This window comes from Cavia porcellus, unplaced genomic scaffold (assembly GCF_034190915.1).
Source record: "Cavia porcellus strain 051 isolate PalLab524CR breed Dunkin Hartley unplaced genomic scaffold, mCavPor4.1 scaffold_16, whole genome shotgun sequence".
In the NCBI taxonomy this organism is placed as follows: Eukaryota; Metazoa; Chordata; class Mammalia; order Rodentia; family Caviidae; genus Cavia; species Cavia porcellus.
This window is the reverse complement of record NW_026947499.1, coordinates 31341738-31359747: the sequence shown is the minus strand read 5'-3', so window position 1 is coordinate 31359747 and position 18010 is coordinate 31341738. Positions and strand designations below refer to the sequence as shown.

The window sequence follows — 18010 nt, the reverse complement described above, 5'->3', positions numbered from 1 at the left end:
TGAGAAATTATTCACCCATAAAAATAAAGTAATGAGATTGGGCATAGTAGTACATGCCTATAATCTTAACACTTAGGAGGCTGAGCCAGGAGGATCATGACTTCACAGTTAGCCTGGGTTACATAGTAAATTGCAGGTCAGCCTGTTCTATACTGTGAGACTTTGTCTCAAAAAAAAAAAAGATAATGAAGTACTGACACATGCTATGACATGGACAAACCTCACAAATACTGTACTAAGAGGAGGCAGCCCCAAAGACTACATATTGTATATTGTATGATTCCATAGATATGAAATATCCAGAATAATCAAATTCATAGAAAGAAAATAGATTAATTGTCAAGGCTAGGGATATTATAGAGAGCTCAGTTAGGTTGAAGTATTTTAGGCATTAGGTAGGGCTAGGTCCTTGAGAGAACCAGTACTAGATGAAAACTCATTTTATTTTTTTTCCTCAGGAAGTTGCTAGTGTAGAAAACTCATTTTAACTATGGCCTCTATGTAGAAGGCCAGATTGCAAGATAAAGATAAAATGACCAGGATGTTTTATTATTATTTTTTAAGATAAAGACTTGGAGGTTCAAGCAAGTTATAAAATGTGTCCATGGTTTCACTGGAGAAGGGAACTAGCCTGCGGCTTGGTGTGATTGGGATGCTGGTGGGCCAGGACCAGCCTTGGTTTCCTTACTTGTGACAGGAGAGCCTGAGCCTGGGCAGTGAGCCCAAGGATGCCAGCACTGATGTTCTTCAGTCTGCCAGCACTGATGAATCTCAAGCTCTTGTTTACTCTGAGTCTGAATAGCTGGGTCTGTGCTTGGATGCGTGTCTGGTCACTCGGCAGTTCATCCTACAGGTATTCAGGCGCACTCCTGAGGATAGACACTGATGACCTTCCTAGGACTAAATTAATTTTGTGAGCCTGAGTTTCACTGTTTGAACTGTATGTGCGGGTTACATTTAGCTCCCACCCCCAGCATTTGAGCAAGTCATCTGACAGGAACATTGGACTGATGAGAACTTAATTTTGTCACTGTTATACACAGGTGTCTCTTCTGGTGGAGCAGGAACAGAGGTCAAGAAGCTGGGACCCAGATAGAGTCCCAGAGAGCCCCACCCTGCTCTCTGGCTGACCCAAGAATGATAAAACCAAGTGGCCTCTTGCCCTGCCTAAGGGGACCCAGGTTGGGAGAGAGGCTAGAGGTTTCAGTTTCCAAAAGCCCAATCTTCCAAAAAGCAGATTATAAAATAGTTATGTAAAGTTAAAATGAGGGGTACTTAGAGGTGTGGGATCTTAGAAGAGAAGAGTCTGAAGATATACCTGCATTAAGCAGAGGTTCCCTGGTGCTTCACTGTCCCAGAGAAAAGTGAGAGCTTAGAACCAGGACTGTACTTTAAGATCTTTTGGTCTGAATACTGGTAGGGAAACTGAGGTCCAAGGGGACTGCTACCTCTCAGACCCAGGTGTAACCATGATGTCTGGTTTCTGTAACAGCTCCTGAGGTGAGACATGGGGCCAAGGTGAGGGAGATGACGGGATCAGACTCCAGTTTGGAGGGTCCTGCCCTTGAGCCTGGCCAGCCAGTTTTCGAAGGACTCACCTGGAATGTGACAAATGGGATCCTCCTGTACTCCCCCCCCCCACTGGTTCCATTGCTTGTTACTACTAACTACATAGCCAGAGAAGCAAATCAAGAGCATTTCAGTGAAGGGTGCTGGCAAGAAGTGTGCCCTGAGGGGATAACTGGGGGGACAGTGGGCTCCTCCAAGACTTGGCCGTTGCCTATGCAGAAATGGCTCATTGGATCCGAGTTCAGCCCAATTGGGTAGCAGCGTCATCAGGGAAGTCAGAGGGAAGAGGCCTGACTACAATCCCACCCATGTCTGGCACCAAGGACTCCAAGGGCCTCTGTGGATAGGGCCCCAGGTCACAACTGGCCACTTCATCAGGCAGGGGGCTCCTTACTCCCTACCCCAGCCTCTATTCCTGCATCCATTTCCATTCTGGATACGCGGCTCTGTGGGAAAAGTACTAGATCTCATACACAAAATAAAACCTAGTGGGTATGGTGGCACACGTTTGTAAGCCCAGCACTGGAGACATTGTGGCAAGATCATTTATTGTTAAGTTCAAACTAAGCCTAGGCTATATAGAGAGCCTATCTCAGAAAACCAAAACCAAAACTAAACCAAAGTAAAAGCACACCAGACAGGGATAAAGGTTTGCAAAACCCGCAGAAGAGGACAGATACTTCACAAAAAACACTTCGGAAGCATCAAAGAACAAATAACCCATGAGGAAAACAAGCCAATTCTCACACACTGGCAAACAGTCAAATGATAAGCTTTCTTGCTCCTTAAGAATTAAAGAAATACAACATTGAAACACTGAGCAAAACCATCCTCCATTCTGGAAATGTTTGGGAAAAAAATACACCACCCTATCCTCCACCCCCACAGTAATGGGGACGAAATTCGGGGTCCTCATGTTGACAGGCGTTATACCTGAGCTGTACAGAAACGCTTTATTTTTTGAGAGGCTCTCAAAACCCAGAGAGACCCTAGCCAGCCTCAAACTTGCGATCGTCCTTTTCTAGCCTACTAGAGTGTGGGGATTACAAGCGCTCGGCAAGGTGCCCGGCTACAAATACGGGTGTTATTTTTATAACGCAGACATCAGCGTCTAGAGAGAGCTAGCGCTCTGAACGCTGGCCTGCACCCTACAATAGTATGTGCGCGTGCGGTTTCCTTCAGTCTAAAACTGACAGCAGCCCACGAGTGAAACGCGACCATAGCTTCCCGAACCTCTGCGCCTGCGCATACGTCCGCATGCGCCTGCGTAAATGGCCTGGACCGTGCGCCAAATCTCGCGATCGCGGCGGCAGCTGCGGCGGCGGCGACGCGGGGGTCTTGAGGCTGTAGCGCAGGCTCTTTTGGCCTGTATCCGGGCGTGGGGCGTTCCCAAGTCTTGCGCGTTCTCCTCAGGTCCCCCCAATCCCCGTCGGCCCCTGGCGTTATGGGGGACAACACCAGTCCTATCAGCGTGATTCTGGTGAGCTCGGGCAGCAGGGGCAATAAACTGCTGTTCAGGTATCCCTTCCAGAGAAACCAGGAGCACCCGGCGTCCCAGACAAGTAAGTGGCGCCCGGCGGCCGCCGTGAACTCGCAGCGTCTTCGCGAAGAAAGAAAAGAGGCAGGCGAGAAACACTAGTAACTCATCTCCAAAACAGCTATCGCTAACGTCTTGTCAGTCTCCTTTAAAAAAAAAAAAATTAATCCCAGGTACTTGGAAACCCGCGGCAGGAAGATAATTTCCAGGTTTGACGGTATAGTTCAGTGCTAGAGCGCTTGTCTAGTACGCAGGAAGCCCTGAGTTCAGTCCCTAGGACCTTAACAACTGTAAAATTACAGATGCATCACATGTTAGCCCTGCGGTCCACTCTCTGTGTAATTCAGAATTAACTCTCTTGAGAAGATAGCAAATGTGTATCCGTCTATAAATAAAATATTTGTTGTAGGGGTTTTTTTGTTGTTCATGGAAGTATCTTCTAAAGCACATTTCTAAACTGAACGGTCTGTGTTGGCATCCCATGCAGTTGAGTAAATACTTACACCTCATGCTTGGTTTCAGCATACTACTGCCCTGGAACACACCCTTCCACCTGGATGATGAACCTTTTATTCTCCCTTGCTCAACTGCTCAGGCTGGCCTCCAAATTGTGAACCTTCTGCCTCAGTCAGTGGTGTGCTGAGATCACAGAATTGAGCCGCCTTGTCTGACTGTCATTTTAAAATTTGCTTATTGGTACAGAGTTTTAATTTTTAAATTTAAAAAGGTTTTTGTTTTCATTTTTTGATAGTGTCTCGAAATGCAGTTCAGGTGGGGCTTTAACTCAGCAATCCTGCCTCAGCCTCCTGAGTGCTGAGATTATAGGCGTGTACCCCCACACCCAGCTGTGGTACAGGGTTTTGAAGGTGCAAAGATATTTAGATAGTTAAGGCATGTAGGCATTTTCTTTTTAATTTTTTTCTGACACAGTAGAAATGTCCTTTCTACATATATTTAGAACCTGTGTAAACACAAGCATATGCACACATTATTTTCTGAGCACAAGAGAAAGCGAGCTATACACAGTTCTGCCCTGGTTTCATTTTCATGTTACACCAAAGAATCAGAACCAACTTGCGTGACCTCCTCCTTTTCAATGGCTGCTGTGAATTTCATGAGATGAGCATGCCTTGATTTATTCATATGTTCTTCTGTTAACAGGCATTTAAATTGTTTCCAGTCTTGCTGATACACATAGTGCAAGTTTCCTTTACATATATACTGTCATTTTGCAGAATATCTGTAGGATCAAGTCTCAAAAGTAGGATGCTTGGGTCTAATGAGATTGTGCACATTTATTATTAATAGATAAGTTTTTCTTTTTGTTTTCTGAAACAGAGTCTCACTGTTTAGCCCTTGCTGGCTTTGAATTTATGATCCTTTTGCCTGGGTCTCCTGAGTACTGAGATTATAGGCATGTGTTACTGTGCCTGGCTGCTTTTTCAATTTTTGTAAATCTGATACGTGGAAAATTATATCTGATTTTTTTTTTTTTTTTGGGATTGGGAATCAAACTCAGGACCTCATGCTTGCCCTGCAGTGTATCTGATTGTTTTAATGTTCATTTTTTTTAAGATCGAGAGTCACAAAGGGAAATCACATTGTTTGATCAATTTTGCATGCCTGTATCCGGTAACCTGAGCAATTATTTTGAAGATAACAATATGTAATATAACAACCATTGTTAAACTCCTAACACCTTATTTTGAAATCCTGTGTCACTATTTAGTTGTTGTCATCATTTGGCTTTTGTTGGTTTTTTTTTTTTTTGTTTGATTGCTTTCTAATTTTTGTGTTTTTTTTCTCTTTAAAAAAATAAGATTGAGAGTAAGTTTATTATAATAATTTAGAGCCATTTGGATTTCCTTTTTCATGAGTGATCTATTCATAACCTTTGCTCAGTTTTCTCTTGGGTAATTGATATTTTTTTCCTTGTAGATTTGAAAGTCTTTTTTGTTTTTATATTGGGGATTACACCCAGGGCCTTATTGAAATTAAAACAACAGGGGCTGGGGGTTTAGCTCAGCGGCATAAGTGCCTGCCTTGAAAGCAGGCAGTCGTGAGTTCGATCCCCGGTACCGATGAAAAGGAAAAAGACAAAAAAAAAAAAGAAATTAAAACAACACTGAGATTTTACCTCACTCCAGAAAGAATAGCTAGTAGTAAGAAATCAACCAATAACAAATGGTGGAGGGACTGTGGGGAAAAAGGAACCCTGCTCCATTGTTGGTGGAAATGCAGACTGATGCAACCACTGTGGAAATCAACATGGAGATTCCTTAAAAAACTAGGGTTGGAGGTCCCATTTGACCCAGCTATTCCTCTTCTGGGTATCTTCCCAAAATAAATTTTTTTTTTTTTTAACACAGCGGCGCTGAGAATGAGCCCTGTGTGGTTGGTGTGCACCATTCTCAAAAGAATTAAAAACATCATGCCACAGTGATACATGTGCACCAATGTTTATAGCAGCATAGCTTATTATTTATTTAGGGTCTTTTTCCTTTTTATTGGTCCCGGAGATAGAACTCACGACTGCCTGCTTTGCTTACAAGGCAGGCGCTTATGCCACTGAGCTAAATCCCCAGCCCCCAGCAGCATAGTTTATATTAGCCAGATCTTAGAAACAACCTAAATGCCCATTGACTGAGGAATGGATAAAAAGGATCTGGTGTTTCTATATAACGGAATATTATTCAGCCATAAAGAATGATAAATTAGACATTTTTATAGGTAAATGATGTGCCTTGAAAACATACTTAGTGAAATAAAAATGTCACACATGCATAGTCATCACATTGTTTTACCAATATGATAAGGAAAAAACATTTTGTTTATTTTGTATTTTGTCCCAGAGAGAATGACTTCTACCAAGCAACCATTCAGGCTACACCTGCCTTCACTTTAACCCACTGTGTGCCATTTTGAGTTGACTTTTGAATGTTTTAAGAAATTTTGATGTGCTATAGGTTTAGGTTTTTTGCATGTGGATATCCAGTTGTTCTAGTATGTTTATTGTGAGTACAATCCTATGTCCACTTAATTGCTTTTGCATATTTGCCAGAAATCGAATGTCTGTTATGTGGGTGTCTATTTTGGGGCTTTATATTGGTACTTTGGTGGTTTGTCTATCTTGATATCAATACTGTTTTATCATGATTGGTGTAACTTTGTGATAAATCATGGGATTGGGGAGGGTTGGAGCTCTAATTTTGCTCCTTTATCAAATGTAAGAATCAAAATGTTAATCTGTATGAAAAATGATGTTGACAGTTTGATAAAGAATTGTGTTTTCTGATCTTTATTATTTTCTTCTATTTGCTTTTGGTTTCATTCTGTCTTTTATTTTTAATTCAAAAATAAGTTATAAAAGTAAAAAAAAAAAAAAACCAAATAAAAAACCAAAACCCAGGGCCTTCACAGTGGGCTACATCCTAGTCCTTTTATTTTTTTATTGTGAGACAGGATTTTCACTGAGTCACTAAGTTACCCAGGTTGGGCTTGAATTTGCAATCCTCCTGTGTGCATTTTTCAGAGGGCTGGGTTTACAGGTATGCTCTACCATGCCAAAAGAAGGCTTTTGCTGTGTATGGGGAGGGAGTGGGGGATATAAGCGTATAATCCCAGTACTCTGAGAGGCTAAGGTAAGAGTATTACATGTTCATGTCCTGCCTGGGCAATTTAGTAATTTAGCGAGACTGTGTATCAAAAATAAAATACTAAAATAGCTGGGGGCGGGGCACCGAGTGTGGTGGTGCATATCTATAATCCCAGCACTCAGACTGAGGCAGGAGGATCATTATGAGTTAGAGAACAGCCTGGGCTGCAAAGTGAGCTCTAGGCCAGTCTGAACTACATATTGAGACCCTGGCTCAAAAAGACAAAGAAAAAAAAATTGGCTGGGGATATAGCTCAGAACAAAGGGCTTGGGTTCAGTATCCTAGCCCAGGGGAAATTAAAAATGCCTTTGTGATAAAGCTCTTAAGTGTCTATCCAGTTTGTTTTATATAGTTTTGATTTTTTTTTTTTTTTGGTCTTTTTCGTTTTTATCAGTACTGGGGATCGAACCCATGACTGCCTGCTTGCAAGGCAGGCGCTTATGCCGCTGAGCTAAATCCCCAGCCCCTATAGTTTTGATTTTTATAGTCAATATTTTAGTCTAGTCTCTTGTACTTTTTGTTTTTGTTTTACACATAAAGCCTTCTATTCTCCAAGATTATTAATAGACAAGTCTTTTTTTTTTTCTGGGAATCTTAAGTTAGGCCCTCACCCTTGCCAGGTGGGTGCTATACCACTGAGCTCTATCCTTTACCCCCCAAAAGTCTTGTGTATTTGCCTTTAGGACGTTTTTGTCTCTTTTCTTTTTTTTTGAGATAGGACCTCACTATGTAGTTCAGGCTGCCCTTGAACTGCAGCAGTCCTCCTGCCTCAACCTCCCGAGCACTAGGATTACAGGCATATGGCACCATGCCTGGCTTATTGTCCCATTTTTAAATGTGTTTCTATTGGTCTAAAGGCTGGAGCTATACATCAGTGGTACTTGCCTTGTATATGCTAAGCCTTGGGTTTAATATCCAGAACCACACACACATAGCAACAACAACAGAAACAGACCATGTCTCAAAAAAAAAAAGAACAAAAAAAATTCACTTATAACAAGAATAAGGAAATTTTCTTTGTTATGATATAGAATACTCTAAAGCTTGTTTGTTTTTGTTTTTGTGTTTTGTGTTTTGGAGGCAGTTCCTGCTGGCCTTAAGCTCACTTTGTAGCCCAGTCTGGTCTCTAACTCACAATAATCCTCCTGCCTCAGCCTCTCAAATGCTGGGATTACAGGTGTGCGTTACCATGCCCAGCTCATTTTACTCCTCCTCCTCCTCCTCCTCCTCCTCCTCCTCCTCTTCTTCTTCTTCTTCTTCTTCTTATTATTATTATTATTATTATTTGAGACAAGGCAGTTCACATTGGCCTTGAACTCACTTGATAGCCCAAGCTTACTTCAAACTTGCAGCAGTCCTCTTGCCTCGCCTCCTGAGTCCCGGGATTATAGGTATGTGCTACCATGCCTGGTGATCCTGGCCATTTTTTAAAATTACTTTTTGTACTGGGGATTGACTCCAAAACCTTTACACTGAGGTACATCCTCAGCTCTTTTTTATTTTTATTTTGAGACAGGGTCTCATTAAATTGATAAATTGCCCAGGCTGGGCTCAAACTGGGGATCTTCAGGTTTCCGGAGTTGAGATTATAGGTGCATATCACCATGCCTGGCTTGGAGGTTGCTTTGAATGTGTGGATTAACTAGGATGAAAAGACATCTTTGTGTTTAACATTCCCATCAAGAAAATAAAAATACCTGCCTTGCAAGCGTGTGGTCGTGAGTTCGATCCCTGGTACCGGTAAAAATACAAAAAAAAAAAAAAAAAAAAAAAAAAGAAAATAAAAATATATGTCCTCTTTGCCCCACTTGATGGATATTGAACACAGGCTCTCACATTTGCTAGATAAATACCTTACTTCCGAGTTACATTTCTAGCAATTCTAGTCATTGTTTTCTCCCTTATTAGCATTTCTGTTTTTCCCCATGGGCTTCTTGTACTCTTTTCTAGCATCATTTTTAGGTTTTTAAACAATAATACTCTGGTCAAGTATATGTGTATATGAAGACTATATTTTTTTTTTGTCTTTTTCCTTTTTTATTGGTACCAGGGATCGAACTCACAACTGCCTGCTTGCAAGGCAGGTGCTTATGCTGCTGAGCTAAATCTCCAGCCCCCCGACTTTTTTTTTTTGTCTTTTTGAGACAGGCTTTCACTGTGCAGTTCAGACAGGCTTTGAACTCACTTTGTAGCTCAGGCTGGCCTCAAACTCTCAGCGTTTCACTTGCCTCAGCCTTCTAAGCACCAGGATTACAGGCATGCCCGGCTCATTTAAACATTCTTTTGCTTTTTTAGATCTCATCGCCATCATTTACTCTCTGTGTGTGTATGTATATGTGTGTGTGTGTGCGCATGTAGTTATAAATCCTTACAAAATTAACACAGAAGCAAAAACATTTCCCTATTTCATCATAACTTCTTGGAAATTTTTTTCTGAAAAAAGCTTATGCTATACATCATGAAATTTTAACCTCACCTCCCCAGGATTAGGTATTAAGCTCAGAGATTTGCACTGAGCTATATTCATAGCTTTTTAAATATTTATATTTTTATTTTTGTACTGGGGATTGAACTCATGACCTCGCACTTGGTAGGTAGGCACTTACATCACTGAGCTAAATTCCCAGCCCACATTTTTTTTTTTTTTGGCACCAGGAATCGAACTCACAACCTCATACTTTCCAGGCAGGCGCTTATGCTGTTGAGCTAAATACTCAGCCCTAGCCTGTATTTTTTTTATTTTGAGGTAGGAACTCAACAAGTTGTCTAAGCCAAACTTGGGATCCTGATGTCTCACCCTCTCCATAACCAGGACTGTAGGCATGTGCTACTATACCTGGCTTAATCATTTTAAGTGTTTAATTTAGTAGTGTTAATTACATTCATTATACTGTATAATCATCATCGTTTCCCAAATTTTTTGTTATCTAAACTGAAACTCTGTGACCCGTTAAGCAAAAACTCCTTTCCTTATGTTCTCAGCTGCTGTTAACTTCTAACCTACTTTCTGTATCAGTGAATTTGCTTATTCTAGATATTATATGCAAGAGTGATATTTGCCTTTCTGTGTTGGGTTTATTTCATTAAGCAAAATGTTTTCAGGGTTCATGCATGTTACCTTTTTTTTTTTTTTTTTTGTCTTTTTCCTTTTTATCGGTACCGGGGATTGAACTCACAACTGCCTGCTTGCAAGGCAGGCGCTACCGCTGAGCTAAATCCCCAGCGCATGTTACCTTTTTAATGGCTGAACAATATTCTATTGTGTAGATAGGCTGTGTCTTGGAAACTGTGGATTTTAACAGTTTTACAGTCCTTCTGGGTATGGAGAAATCCTACCTTCTTACCTATTTCCTCTTCTTGCCCTCACTTAGATAAGCCACGTAGTAGATATGCTGTTAACAACACTGGTGACCATGCTGATGACCAGGATGGTGATTCCAGGTGAGTGTCCTGCAGTCATCTGGGATTGGACTAGTCCTGTTCCATAGGCCACGATAGAGCCTTGCCTTCCTGTTGATCCAGATGTTTGCCCTGAAAAATCTGGTGTCGTTTTTTCCTACTTAGTAGATGTTTTCAGGTATTACAGATAGAGGGTTGCATTACCAGTCTCTGAATGGTGAATAATTTGGGCACTTGTTTTAGCTGTGGGGTGTGTAGTTGGGAAAGAAGTTCTGAGAATGGATGAGGCCATCTCCATGTAGGACATCTATCCCTAGGAGAGGAAAACAGAGGAAAACAGACCCCTTTGCTATCTCCAGACCTGATTTTTTAAACTCATGTCCAGAAGTCAAGTGCAGGCATTCATGTATAGCACAGCCTGGCTAGTTCCCTTCCTGGTGGGCAGGTTCTGGTGGTGATAAGTGCAGTGAGACTGGGGTGTTGGGGCTAGTCTGACCCTTAGCACTCCTTCAGGCCTGAATGAAGGCTGGTCCTGTCCCTTCCTGTGTTTACTTCCTTTGGTCTTTCTTGGAGGCACTATCAGATTAGAAACTTCATGAAAATTATGTCTGTCTTCTTAACATTCATTTTAAAGTTTAAAAAATGCTAACATAGGCTAGTGAAGGAAGGAAGATTATAAGTTACCATTCCTGAGTTCACTTAAACATAGAGTGTAAATGGGGCAAAGAACTGTGTCAAGCTGAGTGTGGTGGTACATGACTGTAACTCCAGTACTCTGGAGGCTGAGGCAGGAGGATTTCCACAATTTCAAGACAAGTCTGGTCTACATAGTGAGTTTAAGACCTGCTTGAGCGGGCTGGGGATTTAGCTCAGCGGCATAAGCACCTGCCTTGCAAGCAGACGGTCGTGAGTTCGATCCCTGGTACCGATAAAAAGTTAAAAAAAAAAAAAAAAAAAAAAAAAAGACCTGCTTGAGCTATGTGATGAGACCCTGTCTCAAAAAAACTGGGAGAAGACAGTTAAGATCTATACCTGTACCTTCGTTGTGCAGTGAGGTAGTGTTATTTACCTCCAGTTCTCTGATGGAGCACTATATCTACAGCAGGGCTTTGCAGATTTGTTTTGTTTTGGTAACAAAAGTTGAACTCACTCACAAGGGCCCTGTGCTTGCCAGGCAGGCGTTTGTGCTGCTGAGCCATATCCCCAGCCTGACTTTGAAGTTTTAAGAGTGTGCATTTTATCCTCTTTTGTGAGGGTGATGGTGCTTCTGGCATGACTTATGACTGTTTCCAAGGGGAATGAGCTTTGGAAGAGAGATCAGCAGGTAAAAAAATCTGGGGATACCCGTCCTAGGGGATGGTCTTGATATAGAGGCCTGTGGTTGTCTTGTCCTTTGACGGTGGTGACTTGGAACAGCCTTGTTTGTCACAGGGAGACAGAAAGCTTTTGCCCTTCACAGTCCTCTTCTTATACCCTAGATCAGTGTGGATCAGGTCTGGCCACTCTTCCAACTTTCAGTGAACATGAGGTTCCAGTTGTGAAGACTCAGAAGGAGCTTGAAATGATTGAGACAGCAGTATCTGGTTCTGCAGTTAGTTTTCAGAGACTTATAATGATGAATTAATTCAATATTTGGCATAACGAAGAGAGAAAACTGGAAAGAGTGCTTTCACTAGAATCTCTTTTATTAAACTTGTGAATTTTTCATTTGGTAATTATAATACATTACAGTTGATCTTGCTATTTTGAAGATACAGGTTGATTCCTTCAAGATCCCAATTGCCTGCTGCTCTGTGTTGTTGCAGGGGCCTAGCAAGCCCCAGCTTTTGCCCAGTCATAACTCAGAGCATCATTTTTTTGTGTGTGTGATATAAAGCAAAAGATTTATTATGAGGAGCTGACCTTATGCAGTTTGCACGCCAGTTAAACAGTTTACATAAGGCTATGTTTATCTGGTGCTGGGCCTGCAGTCAGCAGATCAGATAGGAAAGATGAATGTGAAACAGGGCAACAGCAAGGTCAAACTAGAACTTATGAGGACCCCTTGGAACTCATGAGCACAGAATGGAATTATTGTGAATATCTCACAACTTTTATTCTCCAACTTGAAAGGTGGAGTGTCCTATGGATGAACTTGGTGTGCTTCATCATAGAGCTAAACAAACATATGGCCTCAAGATGAGAGAAACTGAAAGAGGAAATTCTAGGGGCATCCTGGAAGTTTGGCTTAAGTGTATTCCCTTACAATTCAGAACAGCTGAAGGAAGAGGTTTAGTAGTTGCTATGGCTCAGAGCATCTTTCTAAAGCAAGACAGTAATGCAGTGAACCCTTGTTTTCCTTGATTCTGGTTCTATAAGGTGCTTTTCTTTCTGGAATCCTTAGAATGTTCCCTGGTTGTCAGTTTGCCAGGTTGAAACACTCAACTTCTAAGTGGTGGTGTCCTTCCTTAGAAAGTGAGGACACAGGACGGTGCTGTCTTGTAACCACTAGCTAATATTACCATTTAAGTAGAAATTCATTAAAATTAAATAAAAAGTCCAGTTCCTTTTAGTTGGATTAGCCTCATTGCAGAATCAGTGGTTATATGGGACGAGTGACTAGCACGTTGGAGATATTTCTATCACTGTGGAAAGTACTGTTGGATAGCACTGGTTCAGAGAGTCAGCTGGATTTATTAGATGTATCCTCAAGATATGTTTCAGTTAACTGTTAACACATTTTTAAAAAATAACTCTTTTTTAGAATTCAGTAAGAGCTGGGCATAGTGGTACATGCTTGCAATCCTAGCACTTGACAGGCTGAAGTAGAAGAATTGCCATGAGTTTAAGGCTGGGCTGCTACATAGTGAGTTCAAGTCCAGGTTGAACTCTGTAGTGAGACCCTGTCTCAAAAGAAAAAAAAAAAAGAAAATGGGCTGGGGATGTAGCTCAGCGGCTACCTGGCAAGTGTGAGGTCATGAGTTCAATCCCTGGTACAAAAAAAGCCAAAAATAAAAAAACAAACAAAAGAATAAAAGAGAGTGGATATTTTCCATTGTTTCTAAGACTTGAAACCCAAGGTTATAAAGTTTCTAGTGTTCCTGTTGCTTGAGTGCTTAAATGTACCATGTGACTTCCATAGAAACCATTGAGAGGTCTGCATGAAAGCTTGGTTCTTAATTGCTCATTGCTGGGACAAAGTACCTAACACTCAAAGTTAAAGGAGGAAAGGTTTATTTTGGCTAACAGTTTGTAGAGGTTTCAGTCCACAGTCACCTGGCTCCAGGGCAGGGTGGCATGTCAGAGGGGCATTGCAAAGCAGACATAGTCCATGGCACGCAGGGAAGAAACAGCAAATCACCAAGCAGAAGCAGCAGCAGACTGCCTTTTTTTCTCTTTTAATATTACATCTAGGATATAAGCCTATTGATTGGTGCCACCCATGGCCAAGGTAGGCCTTCTGTTATCCTCCCTTTAATACCAGCATCACACTGTAATCCAGCCACCTTTGAAACTCCCCAACTATGAATGGCTGTGTTTTTAGTGGGGGGGCATCTAGATATAAGCCATAAACTTTTTGGTGTTAATCTGAAAAGCTGGTGTAGTTACATCCCAGCGTCTGTCCCTGTCTCCAGGATTACAAGCAGCTATCTGGACACTGTGTCAGAGGAACTTTTAGAGAAGAGTTGCTCTTGTAGTGTCAACATTTTGTGAACTTACTGTAGTTTAGACACAATCTAGAAGACCTTTCCAGAGCTCTAATAGGTTCCATCTCAACCCTCTAACCATAGATGCCATTGTGTGAGCTATAGAGCTTGGCCAGGTTTCTCACCACAGTGAGCTTGTAGGTGCAGTTGGGCCTTTAAACCACATGGTGTCTTTGACCAGGCAAGGCAACGTTCTTGTTCTTCTTCATCTGGCCCACCTGGGCTCCACTAGGGCCTCTTGACTACTTTGCCTCTACCAGAATGTTTAGAGCCTGACAACCTCTAATTATGTTAGAACATGTCCCCTCCTTCTTTTAGCAGAGATTGTTACACAAACAGAGTGGACTGACAGTGTTTTCTCCACACTTGGGCATTCTCACCCTTTCTTCCACCTAGCCTGTGTGTCCACACTGAAGGACAGCATACTGGGACAAGTGCAGGCTCAGGGTTCCAAGTTCAACTCTTACTCTGCATCCTACCATGTGAGCTGTTGGCTTGTTTCTTAGACTGGTCCTTAGTTTCTCTATCTTCTGTAAGGTTGTTGAAGGTGAGGAGTTTCCTACCCCATGACTTTCAGATCTGGCTATCATAGGAACAACTCATGTTTCCTTGAGTGATGATGGCCCTGCCTCCCTCAAAGGGGTAGACCATCTATCAGAAAATGGAACATTGCTGACATTTAGAAGCTTCTGTGTGTGTTTGCTCATTTTTCTTTGGAGGTAAAGAGGTTGCATTGTGACTTGTAAAAACTAGGATTCTAGGATTTTGACTTTCTGGGTAATTTGAGGGAAGTCCACAAAATATTCTAACCTTTTATTTTTTTTTATTATTTTTTTTTATTCTAACCTTTTAACACTATACTTCCAATGAGTGAAAGTTTGGGAGCTTCTGAAGAAGAGGTTCTTTTTTGTGTATTTCTCTTGCATGGGTCTTTGGCAGTATGTGTTCCTTAGTGAGAGTTATAGGGAACAGCAGCCTGTGGCACAATGCAACAGTATGGCATGGTGATCATGACAGGGCTCCCTTGTTGTTTCTTTCCTGTGTTTAGATTTTCTTTCTGTTTTCACGATACTTTCTTTTTTCTTTTCTTTTCTTTTTTTTGTCTTTTTGATACAGGGTCTCGCTATGCACTTCAGGCTGGCTTTGAGCTCACTTTGTAGTCCAGGCTGGTCTCGAACTCGCAACAATCCTCCTGCCTCAGCTTCTCGAGTGCTAGGATTACAGGCATGAGCCACTATGCCTGGCTCTTTCATGATACTTTCAAAGTAGCATGTCTCATAATAAGAATTTCTGCATGAGAATATAAATTAGATTCTTAAAGTCTTTCCTTAAGTCTGATAGTGTCCTAGATGTTTTTTGACACCAAGATGTGCCGATCTGCCATGGCCCTCTTATTGCTCTAGGCAGAGGGTCAGAGAAATCAGCTATTCAGACAATCACAATATCTCAGGAACTAAGTTGAAAAATTCATATGGTACTACAGTTTTAGAAGGCTTTTACAAACTGAGGTTCATATTTGGTCCAAGCAGATAAATTCTTAACATCATACAGGTGAGAGACCTATTCTTGGAGTTATTAGATACTTGTACCCAGATGTCCAGTGAATTTTTGTGCCACTTGGGCTTGATCTAGGTCTTACAGTGTTTTGCTTGCCTCTTAAAAGTGACCTTGTTGGGGCTCGGGATTTAGCTCAGCGGCATAAGCGCCTGCCTTGCAAGCAGGCAGTCATGAGTTTGATCCCCAGTACCGATAAAAAGGAAAAAGACAAAAAAAAATGACCGTGTCCCCTTCCATCCTATATATATGTGCAATTTGAGTATTAGGAAACTCTGTGCTAAGTGTTCATTGTGGGAAATGTCTGTATTCTTTCTTGTCTGGTAAGTTGTTAGCTTTGACACTTAGTTAATGCTTATTAGAGATAACTTCTGCTATAGTTTAATACTATTTTTATAAAACAACATTGTAAACCAGGCATGGTGGCTCATGCCTGTAATCCCAGTACTGGAGACAGAAGCAGGAGAATTGCTGTGAATTTGAGACCAGCCTAGGCTACATAATAAGTTCAAGGCCATCTTGAACTACATAGCAAAACTCTGTCTCAGAACAACAATATTGTAGCTTTTCATGTTTTTTTTTTTTAAACAATGTTCTTGTTTGGTCTTGATGGTCCTGTTCCCATTTCAGCGAGCCATGTCCTCCAACCGATGAGCAATTGGTTGCAGGGTAAGACTAAAACCTCTCCACCATCTTTCTGTCTTGATTCTGGCTGCCTTCTTTTCTTGTAATTGTGCTTAATTCCTGATTTCCCTCAATATTAAAGAATGACTAACGAGGCACATAGGCCCTAGCTTGGACCTCACTACCCCAGACCCCATATAAGAACCCAGACTTGGCCATGGCTTGCCTTTTCTCCTCTTAGTTATTTAGCTGCTTCATATTACCCAAGAGGCCAAGGATTGATTGGATGGCTGCAGAGAGACTTCTAGGCCAGGTATGCCGTGTAAATCTCCTCCCCCCAAGTAGGAGGTAATCTGAAGTGGGGTGTCTCATCTTTCTCCTACTGCCGCACTGAGACCTGTGATTGAGGTTCCTTGTACAGTTTTCAAAGGGGTTTAATAGGGATCTCTCCCAAGTTTGGGTTTTCAGGTGATGCTTAGACTTAAACCTCTCCACTTGTGTTTGGATATGCTCACTAGTGGCAAAAAAAGTTCTCCTGGAGTAGATATGGTAATGCTTATTTAGGTAAGCATGGATGCAGTAGGACCCCCCTCCACCCTAGTGTATCCCCTTTGGGTCATGGAGGTACATACAGCATTTTTTAAAATTTATTTTATTTTATTTTATTTTGGTACCAGGGATTGAACTCATGACCTTGTGCTTTATAGGCAAGTGCTTCAGCCACTGAGCTAAATCTCTGGCCCTGGTACATACAGCATTAATGAGCTCCCAGGAAGGAGGCACGTGGGGGAACACTGAGTTCTCTTCCAGCCTCTGTCTTCCTCTGTTTTTTAGGCTAAGCTAGTGAACCAGCTCTACTCCCAGATATCTTGGCAAGAATAGAAGTCCTGGCTTATTTTCCAGCTGAGCTCTTAACATATCTTCCTGTGCTTTTCTGAAGTCTGGAGTTTCTAAGTTAGTGCAGAAACCTTTAGTTTTTGTAACATCTGTTTTACCATGTTACAGTACATTTACTAGGCTCTCACCGTCAAAAGGATTTTTGTAAATTTTGGAAACAAAAACTAAATTTTGTCCATTGCTTACAGTTTGATTTGTTATGATTAAATTATGTCCCTCCTCCAATCTCATGGTGTAACTGTATCTTTTTGTGATTTATATCAGCAGACACTATGTAAATTATAAAGCCACAGAGATTTTTTTTTTGTCTTTTTGAGGCAGAGTTTTGCTATACAGTTCAGGCTGGCCTTGAGCTCACTTTGTAGCCCATCTGGTCTGTAACTCACAACAAGTCTCCTGCCTCAGCTTCCTGAGTGCTGGGACTATACGCCCCGGCTACCCAAGCATCTTTTCTTTTTTGTACTGGAAATTGAACTCAAGACCTTGTGCTTGCCAGGCAGGTGCTGTGCCACTGAGCTGTATTGCCAGCACAAGCATCTTTTCATCGTAAATGTGCAATATTAATTTTTTTATCAGTACCATCAGTAAATGTGCAATATTAATTTTTTTTTTTATCAAACTCACAACTGCCTGCTTGCAAGGCAGGCACTTATGCCACTGAGCTAAATCCCCAGCCCACAATATTAAATTGTGACAAGTGGATTTCTTTATGAGCCAGATTTGCTCATAAATTGAGTGATCAGCTCCACGGTGCTGGCTATCCCAGAAGGGCTTCTCTAAAGGATCATTTAAGGCAGTGTAACTTTTAACTTCTGACTATTTCTTTGTTTTTTTGTTTTTTTGGCTTTTTTTGGTACCAGGGATCGAACTCATGACCACATGCTTGCAAAGCAGGCACTTATGCTGCTGAGCTAAATCCCTAAGCCCTTAGAGAAGAGTTTTAAATAATTGCAGTTTGAGCCGGGCGTGGTGGCTCATGCCTGTAATCCCAGCACTCAGGAGGCTGAGGCAGGAGGATCGTTTCAAGTTCGAGATCGAGCTCAAGGCCAGCCTGAACTGCATAGAGAGACCCTGTCTCAAAAAGACAA

General features: G+C 41.6%; 1 protein-coding gene across 8 annotated transcripts in view; it reads left to right on the top strand.

Annotated features, from left to right (window-relative positions):
* Nprl3 (NPR3 like, GATOR1 complex subunit) overlaps positions 1-18010 on the top strand; it is a 61057-nt gene that overhangs the window by 11593 nt on the left and 31454 nt on the right. For 2 of the 8 annotated variants that reach the window (XM_063226177.1, XM_063226186.1), the window contains exon 2: positions 10134-10203. Coding sequence is in view for 3 of the 8 variants with exons in the window: in XM_005007330.3 (XP_005007387.1) it covers positions 3014-3131; positions 10134-10203; positions 16032-16070 (227 nt within the window). In the remaining 5 variants the exon portion in view is untranslated. Of the gene's footprint in view, positions 1-2869; positions 3132-10133; positions 10204-16031; positions 16071-18010 lie in introns of those variants that run through there. The other 6 variants (XM_005007330.3, XM_063226179.1, XM_005007331.3 and 3 more) reach the window with 6 other exon arrangements.